The sequence below is a fragment of the Balaenoptera borealis genome (genome assembly GCF_965194805.1).
Source record: "Balaenoptera borealis genome assembly, chromosome: 2".
Classification (NCBI taxonomy): Eukaryota; Metazoa; Chordata; class Mammalia; order Artiodactyla; family Balaenopteridae; genus Balaenoptera; species Balaenoptera borealis.
Window position 1 is genome coordinate 170,241,922 of NC_138867.1, and position 21,415 is coordinate 170,263,336.

At 47.5% G+C, this 21,415-nt stretch overlaps 2 protein-coding genes and 1 long non-coding RNA gene across 3 annotated transcripts; 2 read left to right on the plus strand and 1 right to left on the minus strand.

Moving 5' to 3' along the window:
- Positions 1-358: 358 nt before the first annotated feature.
- LOC309623051 lies at positions 359-2,181 on the minus strand. The gene is made up of 2 exons (XR_014241257.1): positions 2,094-2,181; positions 359-802 (listed from the first exon to the last, which is right to left on the minus strand). It is a non-coding gene; the product is annotated as an uncharacterized lncRNA (long non-coding RNA).
- A 457-nt stretch (positions 2,182-2,638) lies between these two features.
- On the plus strand, positions 2,639-10,780 carry TRIM52 (tripartite motif containing 52). Its single transcript, XM_082379540.1, has one exon. The coding sequence runs from the start codon at positions 2,651-2,653 to the stop codon at positions 3,527-3,529; it is 879 nt and encodes a 292-aa protein (XP_082235666.1). The 5' UTR covers positions 2,639-2,650; the 3' UTR covers positions 3,530-10,780.
- Positions 10,781-15,939: 5,159 nt separating this feature from the next.
- On the plus strand, positions 15,940-20,732 carry RACK1 (receptor for activated C kinase 1). The gene is made up of 9 exons (XM_082379517.1): positions 15,940-16,024; positions 16,261-16,461; positions 17,476-17,647; positions 18,183-18,330; positions 18,579-18,674; positions 19,090-19,200; positions 19,641-19,781; positions 20,151-20,261; positions 20,622-20,732. Exons 2-9 carry the CDS (start codon positions 16,353-16,355, stop codon positions 20,685-20,687), a joined length of 954 nt encoding a protein of 317 aa, XP_082235643.1. The 5' UTR covers positions 15,940-16,024; positions 16,261-16,352; the 3' UTR covers positions 20,688-20,732.
- Positions 20,733-21,415: the final 683 nt, after the last annotated feature.

Here is a 21,415-nt window from a genome sequence, read left to right on the forward strand (position 1 = left end):
GTCAGACCTGGGTTTCAACTCCCTCCCTCTCCAGACAAAAGGCTCTCAGAACCACTCGCATGACAGGGACTTCCCTGGTAGTCCAATGGTTAGGACTCTGAGCTTCTACTACAGGGGGCACGGGTTCGATCCCTGTCCAGGGAACTAAGATCCCGAGCACTATGGCCAGAAAAAAAAAAAAAAAAAAAAACCTAGGATGACACATGGCATATTATTTTTCCCCTCAGCGTTCAAATCACTTGACCCTACTCAAAGTGGGAGAGAATAGGAGATAAGGGAGAGTTTCTTCTAAGGCTTATCTACTACAGGAAAGGAATATAGTGGCAGGTGATGAGGATAAAAAGATAACTCCAGTGGGCACTGTTCAAACCATTCTACAATTAATCCAACTTCACAACAACCCAGGACGTGTGTGCTACTATATCATCTTTATGTTGCAGATGGGGAAACTGCAGCACAGGGATGTTAAGAAACTAATCCAAGGTCATACAGAGAGTGACAGAGTTGGGGTCTGAACACAGCCTGGTGCCAGCCTCAGGGAAGAGTCTCCTTCAGGAGATTATGCCTGAGCAGAGACCTGAAGGTTAATTAGGGATTATATCCAAGTGAAGCAGTGAGGTGAGAGCCTTCTAGGTGAGTGAACAACATGCCCAAAGACATAGAGGCAACAGCTTGGCTTGAGTGTGTCAGACTTTCATTTCAGGTGAATGGTACTGGTGGCTGAAAGATGGACTTAAATGAGGCCAAGTGACCCTTCAGGAAACTTCTTGTCCATTTGGAAGCTGATGGGGTCAGATGTAGGCTGGAAGGAACAGAGATAGAGAAGACCTAGATTTGAGGAGATAAAAACCAGCAGGACTTGATGGTAGCAATTTGTTGGGTTTCATTTATTTACTCAGCAGATATGTAGGGAGTACTTGCTATATGTTCAGCACTATGACAGAGGAGCTATGTGTACAATGTTGAATAGCACGTTTACCATTCTTGCTCTGTGGGACTTAGAGTCCAAGTTTGGGCCCAGAGAGGGAAAGTTTGAAGGCTCGTTGAAGTTTCCATTAGGGCAGGTGGAGTTCCTCAAACCAAAGTGACCAATTATTGAGGGGTGCAATCACTCCAATGGGTGTTGAACAGCATCTTATTGAAGTAAAACAGAACATACCAGAGTGACTTGAACGCCCTAAGGAAACGAACAATTTCCCCCAGTTTTGTTTCTGTCATATATGTGCAAGTCTGCATTGGATAAATATGTGCAATGTACTTCTTACTGAGGGTCAAGTTAAAAAAAGAAAAAAATAAACCTTGTGAACCTTCAGTGAAGGACGACCGCTCGCCTATAACTCTATACTCCTGGAAGGAACAATCATGCCTTACTCATTTTTTTGTTCCTATAACGTGGATAGATGAAAGTGGATGGATAAATGGATGGATGGGTTATGCATGCATATGATGGATGGATGGAGAGAGAGGGATGGATGAAAAATGAATGGTTATTTGGGCGGGTGGATGCATGCATGGATGGTGAATGGAAGGATTATAGATGGAGGTAAAAAGATCCACAGGCGAAGTTGGTGCCTGCTGAGGGCAGGCAGCAAGAAAGGGGTGAATTGGTCTGAGGAAAGTTGGAAGCACCCAAGTCTTCACGCGAGATTCTTTGATCTCACCGCCACCCAACTGCGCAGCGAGCTCGATCCCACCAGGTTGCTACAGACCACGCCCTCGAGCGCTGCAGCAGTGAAGATAGAATCCTCCCTACCACAAAGGCCTCTGGGTAGAGGGGCCGGAAGTGCACGAGAGCACCAGGGGTCGGCCACCGCAGTCCCCACCCTTTTGGGTCCATCTGGGGACGGGGTTTCCTGAGCGGCTGTTGGACCCTCTGCGTCTGGCTGATTAGGGCGCTCAGTGGCTTAAACTGATTCTCTCGCAGCCTCCACCCATTCTGACCAGGCCGTCTTTCCTGTCTGAGGCGGCTGGATGGGCTGCAGGGGTTTCCGGGGGGCGCGTCGCCGGGGGAAACCATAGAGAGGTGGCCCTCCGTCCGCCCAGTCCGCCCCCTCTCGAGTGTGGGTTAACGCGCCTACGTCATTTTCGGTCACCTCTGGCGGGGTGAGGAGCGCCGGCTTCTGAGGTGGACGCCGCCGGGTCAGGCAAAGCGGGAGGGCGGGGTGAGGAGCGCCGGCTTCTGAGGTGGACGCCTGAGGTGGACGCCGCCGGTTCAGGCAAAGCGGGAGGGCGGGGTGAGGAGCGCCGGCTTCTGAGGTGGACGCCGCCGGGTCAGGCAAACCGGGAGGGCGTGGTGAGGAGCGCCGGCTTCTGAGGTGGACGCCTGAGGTGGACGCCGCCGGGTCAGGCAAACCGGGAGGGAGGCGAGAAACGTGGAGAGAGCTGAGTTTGCACGCTGAGTTTCGAAGGGAAGTGGGGCCCGCAGCCTGGTTCCACCCCCACTGCCTTCCGAGGGCAGCTGTGAGTTCGGGCCTGGGGCTTTCGCACTTAAAGCTGGGGAGAGTCTGAGAAAGTGGAGCAAGGCTTCTCTGAGGGCCCGAGTAGGCAGAGCAGGGTTGCGGACAGCTTTGGATCACCAGCGTAGCTTGGAGGCAGGCCTGCAGGTGTGTCCCCTGCTTCTCAGCTGTGAGCTGACCGGCAGCGCGTTAAGATGGCTGGCTATGCCGCTGCTCCCAACGCCTTGCAGACACTTCAGGAGGAAGCGGTGTGCGCCATCTGCCTGGATTACTTCAAGGATCCCGTGTCCATTGGCTGTGGGCATAACTTCTGCCGAGGGTGTGTGACGCAGCTGTGGGGCAAGGAAGATGATGAGGAAGTCAGGGACGAAGAGGAAGATGAATGGGAGGAGGACGAGGAGGCGGTGGGGGCCATCGGTGGATGGGGCAACTCCATTCGAGAGGTTTTATACCAGGGGAATGCTGACGAGGAGTTGCTCCAGGACCAAGAGGATGATGAACTCTGGGACGGTGACGGTGGCGTAAGGGATTGGGACAACGTGGATTATGTGTGGGACCACGAGGAAGAAGAGGAGGATACGGACTATTACCTGGGAGGCGTGAGACATGACCTGAGAGCTGACGTCTACCCAGAAGAAGAGGAGGAGATATTGGAAGAACACGATGAGGACGCCCAAGAGCTGTATCCTGACACTCACCGGCCTCCTCCCCCGGCCCCTCCACAGCAGTTCACCTGCCCCCAATGCCAAGAGAGCTTTACGAGTCGCAGCTTTCGTCTCAACTTGCAGCTGGCCAACAGGGTCCAGATAATTCGCCAGATGTGCCCCACTCCTAATCGATGGAGCCAGGGGAATGATCAGGGCATCTGCTCCAAACACCAAGAAGCTCTGAAACTCTTCTGTGAGGTGGACAACGAGGCCATCTGTGTGGTGTGCCGAGAATCCAGGAGCCACAAACAGCACAGCGTGGTGCCAATGGAGGAGGTGGTGCAGGAGTACAAGGTGAGCGGCATGAGGGAATGTGGGGATTTGAAGGGAGTGGAGGAGAAACCAGGGGAGCTGGGGACTTGGTAGTTGAGCCTCTTCTTCTGTGAGGGATGGGGCACAGGGTGGAGAGAGATGGGCATATGTGGAGGAAGGAGACATTGGCTGAGGCTGACTGGCTTCCCCAGAGGAAACTGAGTAAAGACAAAAGACAGTAACTGGGAGCTGACCACTGTTGTTACTCCCTTTCAATCTACCGAAGTATAAGGGGGTATAAGTGACAGACCCCCCCCACCCCCAGTACTTAATTTCCCTCTGATGTGAGTCCTGAGTCTATACCTGACCAAGACTCGGGGATCCCTAATACATAGGAATGGAAAGCCACAGTACTTGTAGATAACAGACATTCAGGACGTCAGCACAAGCAGTGTCAAAACAGAGGACTAATACTGGTTAGACCAAAAAGCCAGGTGTGATTCCTGGACTAAGAAGAGCAACTGGACACACCCACCCTCCCAAAGTCTGGGGTCACTTCCCCACCTTCAGTAGGGCCCATTTTCCCTGTAGAGAAAGGCAGAGGGCATAAACATCTTTGATGGATCAGAATAAACCTCTTGGCCCGATCACTTTCCTTACCTGGTATTTTATCAGAGTGGAAGAAGTTAAGGATTTAGGATCAGATGACCTGGCTCTGCAATTTACTGTCTCATCTTGGCCAAGTCTCAACCTCTTAGCTTTACTTTTCCCCTAGGCTTGTTAAGATTAAAAGAGATCATATATGTGAAAGTATTTTATAAACCATAAAGCGCTAAACAGATGTTTCTTTAGTTTGACTTTCCTCTAGTTTCCTTTCATTTCTTTGGGTTCTGATTTGGTTAATACCTTGCTTTCTAGGCCTGATCTGAGTATTAGAAAATTGTCTCAATGACAGCATGAATACTGTCAAAAAGCCTAGATGGATGTGACTCCTAGCAGTACCCAAGGAGGGAGAGGTTGTCTTCAAGTCCATAGAAGTCTTATAATCAATAGCAGCTGCTCACGTCTTAGTAGTGCTTTACAGTTTATAAAATGTATTTCCTCATGTTCTTCTACAGCAGTGGTTTTCAAACCATAGGTTTTGACCAATTAGTGGGTCTTAAAATAAATGGATTATGCCCAGCATTATTTTTAAATGAAACAGAAAATATCCGAGTGCATGGGAGCACAGTAAGGGTAAGCAAGTATTGTTTTATGAAACTTTTAAATTATATGTACACAGGTGTATACTTGGTTTCAAAACACAAACAGAACACTGCCCTACAGGCATTATATATTAGATAATATCATCACCCCCCACCCCTGCCGTTTCACAGTAACTATTGGCAAGTGCACAGTTAAGACACACATCTTCACTACAAACCACTGCTAATTCCATCATATTAATATGATTTAAGGATAAACCCTACTACCATGCTTTCCCCCCAGGGTAATAATTAAGTTTGCTTATAGAAGAAACTATGTCCTATATTTCTGGGTTTTGGTACATTGAAGCTGAGGAGAGGAGGTAACCTTTCATTCCTCTGCTAGGATTTTCTAGAAAGGATTTTGAAACCAAAATTTTAATTGAAAGCCAATTTAGACAAGAGAAAAGAGGTGGTCTTTTCATCTGGGGAGGCCAGCTGACTCTCATTTGAAACCTCAGAAGTTATTTATAAAGCACCTTAGTAAGTATAAACAGCAAAACCAAGTTAAACAAATTGGAGATAATCCCTTTCAAAATATGTAATATTTAAAAAATAAATAAAACTTTTATTTTCAAACATATACCAGAACTTAGGTTGATGGTGTTACCAAACATAGGAGTTACACTGAAGGCATAAAAATTATGTAGGCTATGTGTAAACTGTTATTAACTGACATATTCTTTCATTCTTTATACAGTTTATAGTTTTGTCACTTCCTTTCATTGGTAAACATGCACCTTACAGTAGCATGATTTAGAATCGTAGTATACAAAACTCTCACAATAATAGTTAACATTATATGGAACTATTTTTATATAATGGTTTATTTAATATGCTATACATTAGCCACCACACAGTTCTGGTTACGTTAAATTCTCTCTTGTCGGCTACTAATTCAACAAAATTTTAATCTTACTTTGGAGGTGATCAAGCTTTTTTAGCTTTAGGGGCTATAAGTCGGGAGTTGTTACTCATAGACTCAAGGAATAGGTCAGTGATTTTCAGGAATAGAAAAGAAAGGCATTCTCTCCCCCTCCCTTCACACATTGTATCAGCATTGCAGGGTATGGGGAGAGTTATCATTTATAAAATCATATTTAGTATTATAATGTTAAAAAGAAAAAAAGATTTAATTTTTCATAATATAAGAAATAAATTGGAAAGAACTCCTTGGTTGGTGGGAATACAAAGATGGAGCAAGAATCATTCAGAGTAAGGCCTATTGTCAATGAGGTGTATAATTAGTTGGATACCCAGAGATGTTTGTTGTGGATATGGTGCCATTTATACTGCTATTCCTTAAAGTTTAATTTTGTATAAGAAGAGGCTTTTTAGCTCTGAAAAGTTTACTTATTTACATCTTCCATTTTGTCCATCCCATTAGTTAGAGTTCGTCTAGACTCTTCAAGCTAGAATCAGAGGATTATGAAAATAAGATCATTTAGATTGACCAAGGGCACCATTAAACGATGTCAGGTTTTAGGCGGCAGACAGGTGTATAAAAAGCAAATGGGGACTTCCCTGGTGGCACAGTGGTTAAGAATCTGCCTGCCAATGCAGGGGACACAGGTTCGATCCCTGGTCTGGGAAGATCCCACATGCTGTGGAGTGGCTAGGCCCGTGTGCCACAACTACTGAAGCCCACACGCCTAGAGCCCGTGCTCCCCAACAAGGGGGGCCACTGCAATAAGAGGCCCGCGCACTGCATCTAAGAGTAGCCTTCGCTCTCTGTAACTAGAGAGAGCCTGCGTGCAGCAAGGAAGACCCAATGCAGCCAAAAAATTAAAAAAAAAAAAAAAAAAAAGCAAATGAACAAAGATTTCACTTGTTGAGGCTCAGGCATAACTGGATGCCTGTATTGCCCTGCCACCCAGCTGCCGCTGATAAAATCATTCATCGCTCTGCAAGGGGGACCAGATGCTTCCATCATCAGTACTCCTTGTTTTTCTGTTTTCTCCTTTGAGGTAGCTAAAGATGGCAGCCAAAAGTTTTTTGAGGCTTTTATCAAGTATGGATTCATGTATGATGCAGAAGATAGGGTCAACTTCTTCAGCTGAGTTATCTGAAAGTGTTGGGCAGTGACACATGCCAAACACTGTTAAAGTTATACCACTAAAAACAGTATTCTGCAAAGCACAATTCTCTGCAGTTTTAAGATTGGACAGTATTGGAATATTAACAGGAATCTTCAAAGGCAATGAAAGCTTACTATTAAATAGCCCTTTTAATTGCAAAGGAGAAAAAAATGGAGAAACTTGTGAAACCTTGCATTCCGAATGCTGCCACAAATTTGAGAGGAAATTGAGGAATTCCAGAATTTCTTCATCGACTTCTGCGTCTGAACTCTGAATTCATTGACTGAGCATATCAAACGTCAGGTTTTAAAAAAAACAGTTTATCCTTCTTTGCTATTAGTTGAGATTAATCTACTGATGAAGAAAATTGTGCTTTGCTTATGTTCAGAATAAGGCTTTAAAAACTGTGGATGTGCTTTTTTCACTAAGCGAGCACTAAAGACAATATTTTTGAAGTTGTATGAAATGAACTTAGTTGGAAGAAAAAAAGTATAGGAGTATATGTTGGTGGTGCTACAGCAATGGCATGTTTTAGATATGGGTCTTTGTCAAAAATTCAAGAAAACTGGCATTCAAGATGTACTGCAGGGCTTCCCTGGTGGCGCAGTGGTTAAGAATCCGCCTGCCAATGCAGGGGACACGGGTTCGAGCCCTGGTCTGGGAAGATCCCACATGCCGCGGAGCAACTAAGCCCGTGCGCCACAACTACTGAGCCTGTGCTCTAGAGCCCATGAGCCACAACTACTGAGCCCATGTGCCACAGCTACTGAAGCCTGCGCGCCTAGAGCCTGTGCTCCGCAACAAGAGAAGCCACCGCAGTGGGAAGCCTGCACACCGCAATGAAGAAGAGTAGCCCCTGCTCACAGCCAACTAGAGAAGGCCTGGGCACAGCAACAAAGACCCAACACAGCCAAAAATAAATAAATAAATAAATTTATTTTAAAAAAGAAAGATGTACTGCAGCAGTCACCACCAAGCATCGACTTCCATCAGTCTGCCCATTATCTACTGGAAATCTTAAGCCTTGCTGTCAGCATAACTTGTGAAAAATAGTACATTTGATCCCAGTTTGCCTTGGTTTTCAAAGATCTGAATGCTGTTGAGAGTGTTTTCTGTCATATACTGAGGTTCCTTGGTTGTCAGAGAACTTAGTTCAGCTGAATTTATGGACAGAACTGATTTTGGGACACCAGTGATAAAGAATCTGTACTTTAAAACTTCAAAAATTAAAACTTCAAGCATAATTTAACACATTGAAGCTTAAAATACATTGATCCTGAAATGTCAAGGGGCAAACACCAACATCACTGCTCATTATGAAATACTTTAAGTACTTGCCAAAAATCTAGCTACAGATAGCAAACTCATGCTAAAAATGTCTTAATTTTCTTGGCCAATCTTTAGAGAATAAGTTACATGAATGTTATTTCCAGGAAAGGAAGAAAGAGAGAAGGAAGGAAGGAAAAGGAAGGAAGGAAGGAAGGGAATCTAAAACTATTTTGGGTAATGTGTTCTTGACCTTGCTCTTGAAACCTACCTGCGGTAGCTTTGGGGAAGAATGTTTCACACTGATGTTCAGTCCTCACTGGTAAAACTTAAGGAGGAGTTTGTGGAACTCAAAGTCTGATTGTTTTGACTAGAAACTTTCAGACTTTAATCCATTTGTTATTCCATTTTCTCCTTATATCTTAAAAGCTTTTTTTTTTTGGTATAACTAACTGTGGGAGAAAACACTGCAAGAGCGCTGTCAAAGCAGCTTGTGTTTTGTTGCATCTTCTACACCATCCAGGAAAGAAAAGTTAAGGCTTAATAGTGACATGGTTATTACATCACCTGAATAAATTTTTGCCTTCCAGAATTACCATGGCTTTGATTAATTTTAATCATGAAACTTAATTTTGAAATTTTAAATAACACTGACGGAGACAGAATGTGAGATGTTAAGGTATATGGAAGGTAAAGGTGTGGGTTACAAAACCATTGAGAAAAACTGATATCTATATGCACCAGAAGCTCATGTGTTTGAATGTCTTCCCTACTAGGTTCAGCTGTTGACTGCTGTATCACAAGTCAGACTGTTTAAACTTGCTCCTCTCTACTCCTGTGGCTGTACCCTGGACCTCATCTTCACAGACTTGCTACACATCTGAAATCCTGAACTCCAATTGCACCATGACCGTAGCTCTTAGCATTCTAGTGCAGTTAAACACACTCCAGTTATACCTGCCCTTCAGCTTTATGGAGGTCACTGTTGCACTGACTCCTAATTTTTTTCTTTCCCAATTTATCAGACACCTGTTAGCCTTACTTACTATCCTTCTGACCCTGGACCGCACGATTAGTCTTGTTAGCCTTACTTACTATCCTTCTGACCCTGGACCGCACGATTAGTCTTGGCACGAAGAACTGATCCATGTTGTGGTCTAGACCAGGGTTTCTCAGCCTCAGCACTCTTGACGTTTTGAGTGAGGTAGTTCTTTGCTTTGGGGCGCGGGGGATGTCCTGTGCATTCCAGGATGCTTAGTAGCATCCATGGACTCTACCCACTAGGTGTATGTAGCACTCCTCCACCATTGTGACAGCCACAAATGTCTCCAGACCTTGCCAGATGTCTTGGGGAGGGGTGGTGCAAAAGCATCCCTGGTTGAGAACCACTTGTCTAGTCTCAGGGAAAAGTGGTCGTATCTACAGACGTGCCATTACTAGCCTCACTTAGGCCCTATAGCCAGTGCCTAGCACAGGTGTTCAAAAGTGTTCAGTGGAAGAACAGCCTCACCTATCTGGAATTTTATTAAATGTAGCCTTAGCATCAGTGGATTAATTGATATGACCCCCACTTCTCCCAGCTCTTGGCATACAGGTGGCAGGGTCAACAGGCCTTCTGTAAACATTAGAGCTGCCTACATCACTGCCATCAAGGACTAAAACAGATAAAGCAGTATATGAAATTAAAATCTAGAAACAATTAGTAAGAAAAGGCAATCACTTCAGCTATTCCTTAGTTTCAGCAGGGCCATAGGGCAATTGTTTATTTTGTTTTTTTAAGTATTATTCAGAACTTATAGGTAAGACCAGAGCCTCTCTGTTCCTGTCAGAGTGGGAGAAGCCCTGGGCTGATACATGTTATATAACATCAGCCCTTAAAGCACTTCCTTAAAATCTAAGGCTCCTCCTTAGATTGGCCATCAACCTTTGGCCCCTATGCCATGCCTTCTGAAACCTTTATAGGACCAAGAGATTCTATGCTGTTTCCCACCCCTGATCCCTGACCACCTTTGAAAGCTATCCTGTAACAGTGAAGTTATCACAAATATTTATTGACTGATAAAATAGGATTACAAAAAGGGGGAGACAGGGACACTAGCCCTCTATACCAGCTCTAAAAGGACTTTCTGCAATGATGGAAGTGTTGTAAATCTGTGCTATGCAATATAGTAGAGGTACCACTGGCTACATATGACTTGAGCTCTTGAAACGTGGCTAGTACAACTCAGGAACCGAATTTTTCATTGTATTTAATTTTAATTAATTTTAAATAGTCATATATGGCTAGGGGCTGTCAAATCATGTTGAACTGTACAGTTCTATACAAAAAAGGCAGGTTGAATTCTGGTCCTTCCTAGGACCTTCAGGAGTAGTAAAGTCCAAAGGGAAGAAGAAAAAGGAGAAGTAAGACAACTTTCTTTTCTCAATCAGGAGAGAGACGGCTGTAAGGTGATATTTTTAGGTATAAAAGAAGAAAAGGCAGCTTTTTTTTTTTTTATAAATCTGACCAAAATGGCCTTGAGCCGGTTACAGTTGCAATCCATGTGGATCACATGTAAGAGACGTGACAGGGGAGAACTCTAGTGAAAAGCAGCTAAAAAAAAAACCATTACCCCCGTCCCAAAAAGAGCTGGGGCTAGAACCTCAAAACAGGAGTGTAAGTATAAACAAGGTTTAATTTGGTGCCTGACTTTTTGAAAATGGGATGAGGGGCAGAACCTAGTATTAAAGCAGGTAAGTAGGTTCTTCCCTTTCTCCTTTCACACTAGATCCTGACAGAAGGTGGTGAGGAGGTCTTGGAGTCCTGGAAGGGAAAGCAGTGTGTGCTGGCAGTGTTAAAGAGAGAAGATGAAGTGAGAGATCCTAAGAATAACAGGGCTGAAGAGGAGACTGTGAGAGCTAAAGGTAATGATAAATTTAACTTTTAATGATAGTGTTTGCCCACAAACCAGAGTCCTCAGAGGTATAGTATGAGAATCTGGGGCTTGGGGAAACAGCCCATCTGTGCATGTGGGAAGTACAGTAGGAGATGCCACAAGGCTCCTGTTACTAGGAGACCTGCTACTCTTCTCCCCAACTATCCTCCTTCCAAAAAGGGGGGAAAATGGATACCTCAGGGATTTGAATTAGATATAGCCTTAAAGAACAGGGAGGTTCATTCCTCCATATCTGTCTCACTAACTGAGGTTCATGCTTAGGCCTTCCTTGCCTTTCCCCCATCCTAAAGGATTCAGATCCAGAGTTGGTCAGAGCCTTCTGGTTGACAATTCCACTTGGCATCTAGCAGGGCCCCTGCAAAGATAAATGGGGATCCAGGTGGCCTGCAAGAGGATCCCTGGAGGTCACACCCCCTTTTTTGTCTACCATTTCCTAGGCATATAAAATCCCTTCTCTCCCTCTGTAGCAAAGCATGGAATTTCTTAGCAGGCTCTTGGCTGTTTAACCCAGGTGTGAGCAGGGAAGGGTTATGAGAGCTGAGGGCTGTCTCCTCAGCTCTCATATCCTGTAGTGAGCTAGCTAGCCTCAACGTTCCATTTCAACATAATCTCCTGACCCTGGTTCATATGATATCCTCTTCCTGGTAAAAAGCTGAGAACAGGCACCTTGGGTCACCTTTTGTTTCTCCCTACCACCTAATGCTGCTTTAAATCCTTTAACAAGGCAAGAAGCTTGCCTTCTGCTGGCATTTCTTATAGTCCTGCCTGGAATATAGCCACCTGACCAGATCATGCCCACTTTCATAGCCTCTGACTCTGCACATCTGGTAAAGCACCCAGGCCCTGGGGAATCCCACAGTCCCTCTCACAGGGAAGACCCAACAGAATGCCTTAGCAGCTTTCTGGGCGACTGTTAGACCTCAGATTACTGACTAAGATGGACAAGGAATCTTTTTCAAGAGACATTAAAAAATGGCATGTAATTTCTTTGTAAGATCTGTTCCCAGCATTGATTTAATGCTACATCCCCACCTCTCACTAGGAAGAATGGAACAGAACCTATAATTACAGTCTCACATTTCCTTGTCTCCAGCCTTTTTGAACTTAATTCTTTAGGCCTCAATCATTAAATAGCTTCTGTATACAGAACCCAACTCTAGACCCTGGAGTAAAGGAAGCAGGGTAGAGATGGATTGGAAGAGATGGTCAACCCCTCACTTGTAAGGCCTTTGGTTAAGTCCTCTGTCCTTTCCTTTGTAAGACTCTCATGATCCTCTAGGAGACCCTCCTGTCCAACTTCTGAACTCTACTTGTTTCTAGTCTTACTCCTCCAACCTAGCCTTCACTCTGACTACAGATGCCTTTCAGTAAAATCAAGGCTAGGCAGGAGGGATGAGATAATCCTAAAGAGACTGTCCTGGGTTTCAGGACAAAAGCACTAGGGTTCCCTGCCCACCTTGGGTTTCACTCTACTTTCCTTGAAACCATCACTCCCAAACTTGTGCATGCAAACCACTTGCACACCTCGTCCCCCAAGCTGATCCCTCTGCCCGGAGCGCCCTCCCTTTAACTACTTGCCCCTAACTACTCAGCCTGTGAGGCTGGTCACCAAGATTAGAATCTTCCTCATACCAAACCCTCTACCAGGTGCTGGGAATGCAACATGTGAGCAGAAACAGCCTAGTCCCTGTCCTTAGGGCACTCAGAGGAGACGAGACCCAACAAACACTGCACCACCACTATGACAGCATGAAATAAAAGGAGCCTGATCTACATCTGAGGGTCACAGAGGGCTTCCCAGATGTGGCAACCGGAGCTGAGACCTGAAGGAAGCTTAGATTTAACTAAGAAAAGGGGGGTTAGACATGGTGGGCCTTCCAGGCAGAAGAACAATGTGTGTTCTGTGTGGGAGAGAACTGATGAGTTGGAGGAGCAAGCGAGGGCCAATGTAATCACAGCAACAGAGTATGAGGCATGCCAGAGCCAACCACACTGAATCAGCAGAAGGACAGTAAAATGAAGGGAAACCGCCTGCCCAGGGCTGGCAGTCAGCAGGCCCTCTGGTCCTGGCCACACACCTTTCCCTCAGTCCCTTACCCAGCACCTACAGAAGCCCTCACCTCAGCATTCAAGGGAAGACCTCTCTCACCTCTTGAATGCTGGCAGGAGGGGATGGAGGCCTCTGCTCCTGGAGATCATGGGCCTCTGGCAAGAAGCCTAAGGGGCTCTTTCCAGCTGTGTGGGTCCTGGGGGCTCCCTTCAGAAAAGAAATAGTGAGACAGACTTCCTTAGAAGAGCCTCTCCAATTTCTTCCGTGGGATTCTTACCTTGTGTGGAATGGAGGTGGTGCCCGTCGGGACGGGAAAGATGGGGCAGCCCAGGGGCTCAGATGATAAGTGGGTGAGACAACACTAAACTCGGGGCCAGGACCAGTTCTGCCTATAGGGCGTGGGCGGCCTGGAGAAGTGGGAAGGTGGCTTGGAGGAGAGCTGAATCTTCCCCAAAGGGCAGGTGAGAGCAGGCTTCCACCTCCCTGAGGTTGGAGAAAAGATGCCCTGGGTGAGAAGGAAGAGGCCTGGAGGCCCGGCCCAACCTGGCTGGGGTAGTTAGTAGACTTTGTTGTGAAAGGCACAGCTGATTCTCAAACTGTCCAGCAGCGGAGGGACATCGCTCTGCTGGAAGGGGCCAGGCTCCGTTTGCTAACCGAGAGTGAACCCACAGATTCCTACTTGAGAGGAGTGAGGAGACCAGGTGGACCCTAACCGGGCCAAGAGAGGACCTGGATGCCCAGCAGGGAGCCACAGATGCCCCTGAGGGAAGCGGGCGTGGATGGGGCTCACCTGCAGCTGGGGCTGGGCAGGAAAGGCTGCTCCACACCCCCCGCCCCTGCCAGAGCTACTGCCAGAGGCCCCCAGCGTCCCCAGGGTTGGGGCAAGGCCTCCTTCGGCTAAAGATTGTCTTTCAGTGGCATTGTGGCCTGTTGGCCTACCCTCCAAGAAAGGATAGGCCAGGTGGTGGTTGGAGGAAAACTCTGAAGTGGAAAGCCTGAATCCTGCAGGGTCTCTGGTCGACAGGAAATTCCACTACATCCCATTTCTCTCTCTCCTGCGCTGGCATCACTGGCTTAGTCCTGGTGGGCTCCAGGGCAAAACCTTGAATTCCCTCCTTGGCCCCATAGGAGGCGGCACTGCGAGAATCATCTCAAGAGTAGAGACAAGTGTGGGGAGAGGCCTGCGGGTTGGGAAAGGTACCTTCAAGGGTCTCGGCCCAGAGGCAGGGCAAGGAGGACTTGGGAGGGGCTGGGCAGAGGTGGGCTGGGGAACCCGGGAGGGCAGGGATTGTCTGGGAGGCTTCTGGAAAAGAGCCTAGTGTTACAGAAAGGTCCCATCTTTGAGCTGGCGTGAAGGGCCTGGCTGGCCCCTTTTAAACCTAGTCTCCTGGTGTCCTACCTCAGGGATGCAGATTCCACAGGGGCACCCCGGGCAAGTTCAAGAAACAGAGAGCCGAATGAGGTTTCTCGAGGGGAAAAAATGTAATAATGTGATTGAGTGATGGCGTCTTTGGAGAGTGGAGGTAGGAGTTGTAGGAGCCAGTGTTCCTGAGGGCAACACATCTCACATTCCACACTGAGATGACCAAGAATCGCTCACCTCTCCGCTGTGCTGAGTGCCTAGTGGGGCGCAGGCATGGCGGGAGTCGTGCGCAGCGAGCTGGATACTGGGGTGAGTAAACGCAAGGGTCTACCAGGACCACAGGAAAAACAAAACACGTGGGTGGGGGTAGAGTTCAGTGTTGGAAAAGCGACAGGATAGCCAGTTGGGGGCGCCATGGAGTCAGGTGATGTACAAGCCTGGAAGCCTTAAAGGATAGTTGTTAGGCTATGGAGGACCCCAGCATGGCTGCGGAGGAAGGCAGGGGTCTGCAAGGGACCAGGAGAGTAGCTGCTCTCAGGGACGGATTCTGGCCTTCTTCGCCCACTTGAGTGGCCATAACCCACAGCAGCTTTGCCATTGCCCCTCGCCTTTTTAACCAAAGGCAGGCGTTCTAGCACGGCTTTCCAAGGTCCTTCCCCCAGACTGCGAGGCCTTCTGTCGACCGCCCCCCACCTCCATCTCATTGTTTTGGTCCCCACGGCCTCCAACGCTCCAGCTCTGTACTTTTGCACTGACTCTTCCCTCCAATTGGAACATTATCGCCCCCATAAATTCTCAGGGCTTTCTCCCACATCTTCCTGTCGTTGTTAAAATCTCCCCCTCGAGCTCTCTTCTCCCCATCCCATCGGATGTAAACTCAAAAAACAACAAAGAAACAGGTACGTTTTATCTTGTTCACAGCTGTATTCCCAAGACCTAAAATAGGGTCTGGTACCCAAGAGGTGCTCACTAAGTTGCGTGTATTTACTCTGCCAGGCATTTTTCTGGGCGTTTTACCTATCTTAACCCATTTACTCTCCACACCATGTGAGGTAGGTACTATTATTCCCAATCTCATTTCACAGGTGAGAAAATAAAAGTTAATACATGTTACAAACAGGAATGAAATACTTGAGCACGCCTGTACACGCAAACCCCTCACCTTTCTGTGAGTGGTTTGGCCTGAGTACCGAGAAGGTCCTTCCTCTTGGGGCCTGTCAGTTTCTGCCTAGGCGGGAGCAGGCTACTATCCAGAAGCCCACAGACTGATTTTTCCTTCATCCCCGGTTTTCCGCTCCGTGACCCATTCCTGCCTTAGTCCTGGGTGGACTAAGTCTTTCCGGGCATGGAGTTCCTTAACCAAAACCATCAGAGCATCAATCTCTTGAGGGACGAGTTGCCCCCCTCCCCGCGCGCAAGGAAATCTGTTAGGGTTTAATAGTCCACCTGAGCACAGTTTATTTTTAAAATTTAATACCGTATTTTTCACATTGCCCACCGTTACTCACAGTTGCGCCCACGAAATTACGCTCCCTCTCCGTTGCCCTCCAAGCCACCAAGCGGAAAGGGCGGGGTTCACGCTGAGCCACGTAGGGACAGTGAAGACGCTAGGCGATCCTTCCGGGAATGGGGCGTGCACTTTCTTCCGCTTCTTAGACCTCATGCCCCAACCGTGAGGAGCCTTTTTTAATTATTCGGGCGTGTTGGTTTCGGAATGTATTTGTAAGGTGTTGCCAAATTATGTTGCGCGGCGGAGGAGACCATGAGGTCTTATTATTTAACATCCCACCGCGCACTACACGGCGCCACCATCCTGAGCAGAAGTGAATTATAGGAGGGCGCCATTTTGCTCGAGAGGGCGGATATTTCCGGTTCCGGCTCGGAGCTGCTCGCTCTTTTTCTCCGCAGGGCCGCGGCGGGAACGTGTGTGTGTGGGTCGTCTCTCCGAGCCATCCAGTTCCATCCTTGTCGCTGCGGCGACACCCGCACCCGCCGCCGTCATGACTGAACAGATGACCCTTCGTGGCACCCTCAAGGGCCACAACGGCTGGGTGACCCAGATCGCTACCACTCCCCAGTTCCCGGACATGATACTGTCCGCCTCTCGAGGTACGGCTGAGGTGCCAGGTAGAGGATTGAGGGGTAGGGGGCGTTGCGCGCGTCGTATGACTGGGCCCGTGGGCCGCGAGGTGGTGTGTGAGTTGACCCGTGCCTAGGTGTCAGCACGGCCAAACCCGTGAGGCGTCCCCACTTTGCAGACTCCGAAACACGGATGGCTGCCGGGAGGGTTGCACGGTTTGGGGGCTTTTTTAAAATCTCTGGCCCACTAACCCGCGTGTGTGGCTGTGTGCCCAGGAGCCTACGGGTCGGGCGGCGCGGTGATGATCCCAACATGCCATCTGAGTGCCCATGCTGAAACCCAGAGGCTGTTTCTGAGCTGCCGCCCGGCCGTCTACTCGGTTGGGAAGTGGGGGGGACTCCACGGAGAACCTCGTGACACCAGTCTCAACGGCTAACCCGCGTCTGCCCATTCTGCTCTGGGTTTTTCTTATTCGCTGTGTACCTGGTTGCGTTTGGAGACTTATTGTGCCTTGCGTTTGCGCCCACGCTATTTAAAAATGGATCATCTAAGGCTAGGATCTTGTCTGGCACTTACTAGGAAAGCTTGTTGAGTGGAACACGTTGCAGGGAAAGCATGCAGTCCTGTAGCGCCTAAAGCGACTCCTAATTCCAGCACTTCTTGCAGCCCTCAGCAGTAGTCTCTGGAGGCCCACAGCTAGTCTTCCCACACCCAGGCTGCTGTGTTCATGCATTAGACCTCAGAAAATACTTAAAATAGATGTTGTATTGGTCTGAATCTCCAAAAGGGGCATCCATAACCTGGTAAAGTTTCACACACCTGAGTTAAATTCTCAGGGTACCACTTAGCTCTACTTGACTCTTGAATAGAGTCACTTGGATTTGGCTAGTAACTGCACTCACAGCCTGTAGTTCCCCTAGCCCCTAAATGCCCTTAATTTATCTTGTGAGCCCACCAGTCACCTTGAGGCATTATCCAGTAGGTTAGAGGGTGGGCTGTGGGGTTTCTCACTGGGTTTTCTTTTCTGTTTTACCTGCCCTTAGACAAGACCATCATCATGTGGAAGCTGACCAGAGATGAGACCAACTACGGTATCCCACAGCGTGCTCTTCGGGGTCACTCCCACTTTGTTAGTGACGTGGTCATCTCCTCAGATGGCCAGTTTGCCCTCTCAGGCTCCTGGGATGGAACCCTTCGCCTCTGGGATCTCACAACGCAAGTAGCTGCTCTGGGGCACTGGGGGAAAGCTGGGTAGAAATGAGGTAGATAATATCTGGAAGTGGTTTCCCAGGGGTGATTGGGTTCATTGTGGGAACTATAAGGCAGAGAATACCTGGAGAAGATGGTTGTGGTTGCTTGGCCACCCTCCTTGTTTTTAATGTTATACAGAATTGCTGGGGAGTGGTCTGGTTGAGCAGTTTTATCAGATATTGCACTTGGGAGTAGGCAAAGTTTGACCGTGTTGTGTGCTGGTAGCTCAGTCTTTGGATGGTCAGGCATAACGGAGGATCCTGGTGATGAGAGGTGACATTGTCAGCCAATCCCCACATGGGAGTGAGGACATGTCCTGCAATTCTGAAGGGATTCTCTGGCATATTCTCGGCCAAGGGCCTGCTGTTATCAAAGCCATGTCCAGGGTTGTGTGAGTGATGCCACTCCACTGGGAGAGGAACCAGGCCAGGGAAACAGTCTAACTGTGTAAGAATGTTTGCAAAGTCGATCTAGAGGGTAACCACGTCCTTCCTCTCAGGGGCACTACCACGCGCCGATTTGTAGGCCATACCAAGGATGTGCTGAGTGTGGCCTTCTCTTCTGACAACCGACAGATTGTCTCTGGCTCCCGAGATAAAACCATCAAGCTATGGAATACTCTGGGTGTATGCAAATATACTGTCCAGGTAAAGTGAAGGCACGTGTAGGGAGCACATGTTGAACACTTTTCTCCCACCCTTCTTCATGGTGCCTTTATACGGTGATTTCAAGCCTCATCTGGAACCTAAAGGGGTTCTGTCGATCTTAAAGGTTTGGGTTCTGAAGGTATGAATACAAGACTGTCGACATACATCCCATGTAACTGAGGGGAGGGGTGAGGGTCTAGAGTTTCATGGGACAAGACAGTTTCTCGTTTCCTTTCCATCCTTTGCAGGATGAGAGCCACTCAGAGTGGGTGTCTTGCGTCCGCTTCTCGCCCAACAGCAGCAATCCCATTATTGTCTCCTGTGGCTGGGACAAGCTGGTCAAGGTGAGCTTGGACCCAGGGTGTAAGGCCTTTACCAACCAGAATGTGTTCCCACTGCCTCCCAGTTGGTCACTCTGAAAGCTTTGTTCCTCAACTGACCATTTCCTTCTTGATATTTTCTCATTACAGGCCATTAAATTTTGACATTTGGTCTGAAGTAGCTACTTGGGAACCCAGAGTCCCTTGTAAGATGGCAACACAGAAAGCTTTTTTTTTTTTTTCCCAGTTTCAATCCTCATTGTCCTTACGTGGCCAAGACAGAGTCTTTGACCTTTTTTTTGTTACTGATAGACTGGAAATTGGCTGTCCTATCTAGGAATACTTCTAAGCACAGTGCCATGCCTTTTATTTGAGCTAAGCCCTCTTGACCCTGATGGATCCCCAGGCCAGGTTCTTCACCTATGACCCACAATTTCAGGTATGGAACTTGGCAAACTGTAAGCTGAAGACCAATCACATTGGCCACACAGGCTACCTGAACACTGTGACCGTCTCTCCAGATGGATCCCTCTGTGCTTCTGGAGGCAAGGTATTCAGAGGCCTGGAGTCTCCTACTCAGTGGGGGACAGTGACTTAGAATACCTAAGATAATGCAATAGCAATTTAAGAGTAAATGTTTCTGAAGAACATTCTGAAAATGACGTAGATATGGTATACCCTTTAAAAGAGATCGTTTTCTGTGAAGCTGGTTTCTTAAAGCTGCTGATGAGATTAGGATCCTGTGTTTTGGGAGCTTATAGTGATTGATGCATGTTGAAGTTGTCAGAGACTCTTGATAGGGTTAGTGAGGTGTCATGTATTAAAGGAAACGCATACAGAGATAAATGTTGATACTTGAGAAATTGGCTTTTGGGAGGTCAGGGTACTGTGATAAGCAGTTAAGAATTAAGGCAGAATCTTGAGACAAGGTGGGTGGGATTAACATCCGGAAGAAGTCACATTGCCCTGACTCGTTCCTTGTCCACCCAGGATGGCCAGGCCATGTTGTGGGACCTCAATGAAGGCAAGCACCTTTACACGCTAGATGGTGGGGACATCATCAATGCCCTGTGCTTCAGTCCCAACCGCTACTGGCTCTGTGCTGCTACGGGCCCTAGCATCAAGATCTGGGTGAGTGTGGGCTGCAGTTGAGGCCAGATACCTGGCTCTGCAAGCCCCGGCAATGTTATTTCCCAATGTGTCGTCTGGCTCACTGGTGGGATTTGAACTTCCTGAACAACTGAACCATCACACTGCCAGTGGATACCTGAGAAGAATGAGTAAAGCTTCTTGGGATTGGGATTTGCAGTGGTGGGAGATCTTTGCCTACTAAAAAAGAAGGATGACCAAGTGTAGCAATTTACTTAGCCTCAGCAACTGTCCCCAAGGGGGCAAAAAAATCATTCTCTTTTGAGAATTACTGAATTACAGATGAAAGAGGCTTTTGAGAGTGGCACTGAAGTGTTGAGTGTCCTCACCCTGGTTTTACCCCTTCCCCAGGACTTGGAGGGCAAAATCATTGTAGATGAATTGAAGCAAGAAGTTATCAGTACCAGCAGCAAGGCAGAGCCGCCTCAGTGTACCTCTCTGGCCTGGTCTGCTGATGGCCAGGTAAGTGGGTCTGTCCTCAGGTGATTCAGCTTTTAACCTTTCTCACTTTCTGCTCGTCAGCCATTTACAAAACCAGTGTCTTTGACATAAGTAAAATGATTGCTTATTGTCATTTTACTGACACAGCGTCAGTAGGAAGATTGTGGTCCGTGGGGCAGTGGTTACCTGTCTTCAATTAAGACCTTGATTAACCTGGCCATTTTACAAACCTGTGAGTGCTTACTGCCAGCTGTTGCTTCCTCTAGGAATACATAATCACCCGTGAATAGTGGGTGATTAAAAAGAAGGGCCATCTTTGTTGCACTAGCAGGACTGTAGAATTCCATGGCTCTGACTTAACCTGTCATTTCTCCCTTGCAGACTCTGTTTGCTGGCTACACAGACAACCTGGTGCGAGTGTGGCAGGTGACCATTGGCACCCGCTAAAAACATGGGAGAGCTTTAAAAATTAAAAAAACTGGTTTTCTTTTATAGTGAGTGTCTTCTCTGAAAACTTCCTGAAACTCATCAGGTTTGTGCAGTCTGCATCAGATTGGGGCTCTGGTTAAAAAGGTTTCGCTTTTCTTGTTTTAATCCTGTAAGGCAGCGCTCCCCAACCTTTTTGACAGCAGGGACTTGTTTCATGGAAGACACTTTTTCCACGGACCAGGGTTTGGGGAGAGGTTGGTGATTTGGGCGGTAATGTGAGCAATGGGGAGCAGCAGACCAAAGCTTCCTTACTTGCCCGCCACTCACCAGAGGTTGGGGACCCCTGCTTTAAGGCAAGGCAACTCACCAGAAGAGCTGCTGTGTAATGACTCCTTTTCACTCCTTCCATAATTGAAGATTTAAAATAGTGTGGGATGGTCTGGAGGTGTTAATACAATCACAGAGATGGCTTTTCCTCAAGTGGCAGCTAAATGACAAATGTGCAGCATATTGAGGTCTCTTACATATATCCTCCAACTCATAATGGCAATGAGTCTTTTCTTTGACTTCAATTTAGTGGGACTTCAACTAGATATAATGACATATAAAAGGACTTTGGAGATGTAGTGTGCCTGAGTCTTGGGCTTGAGGGCCATGGTATGGTATAAAGTCTCATAGCAGTGGTAGAAAAGAAGTGGCAAATGATCTTCAAGTAGGTATTCTGAGGGGCCTGCCAGTAACAGGCT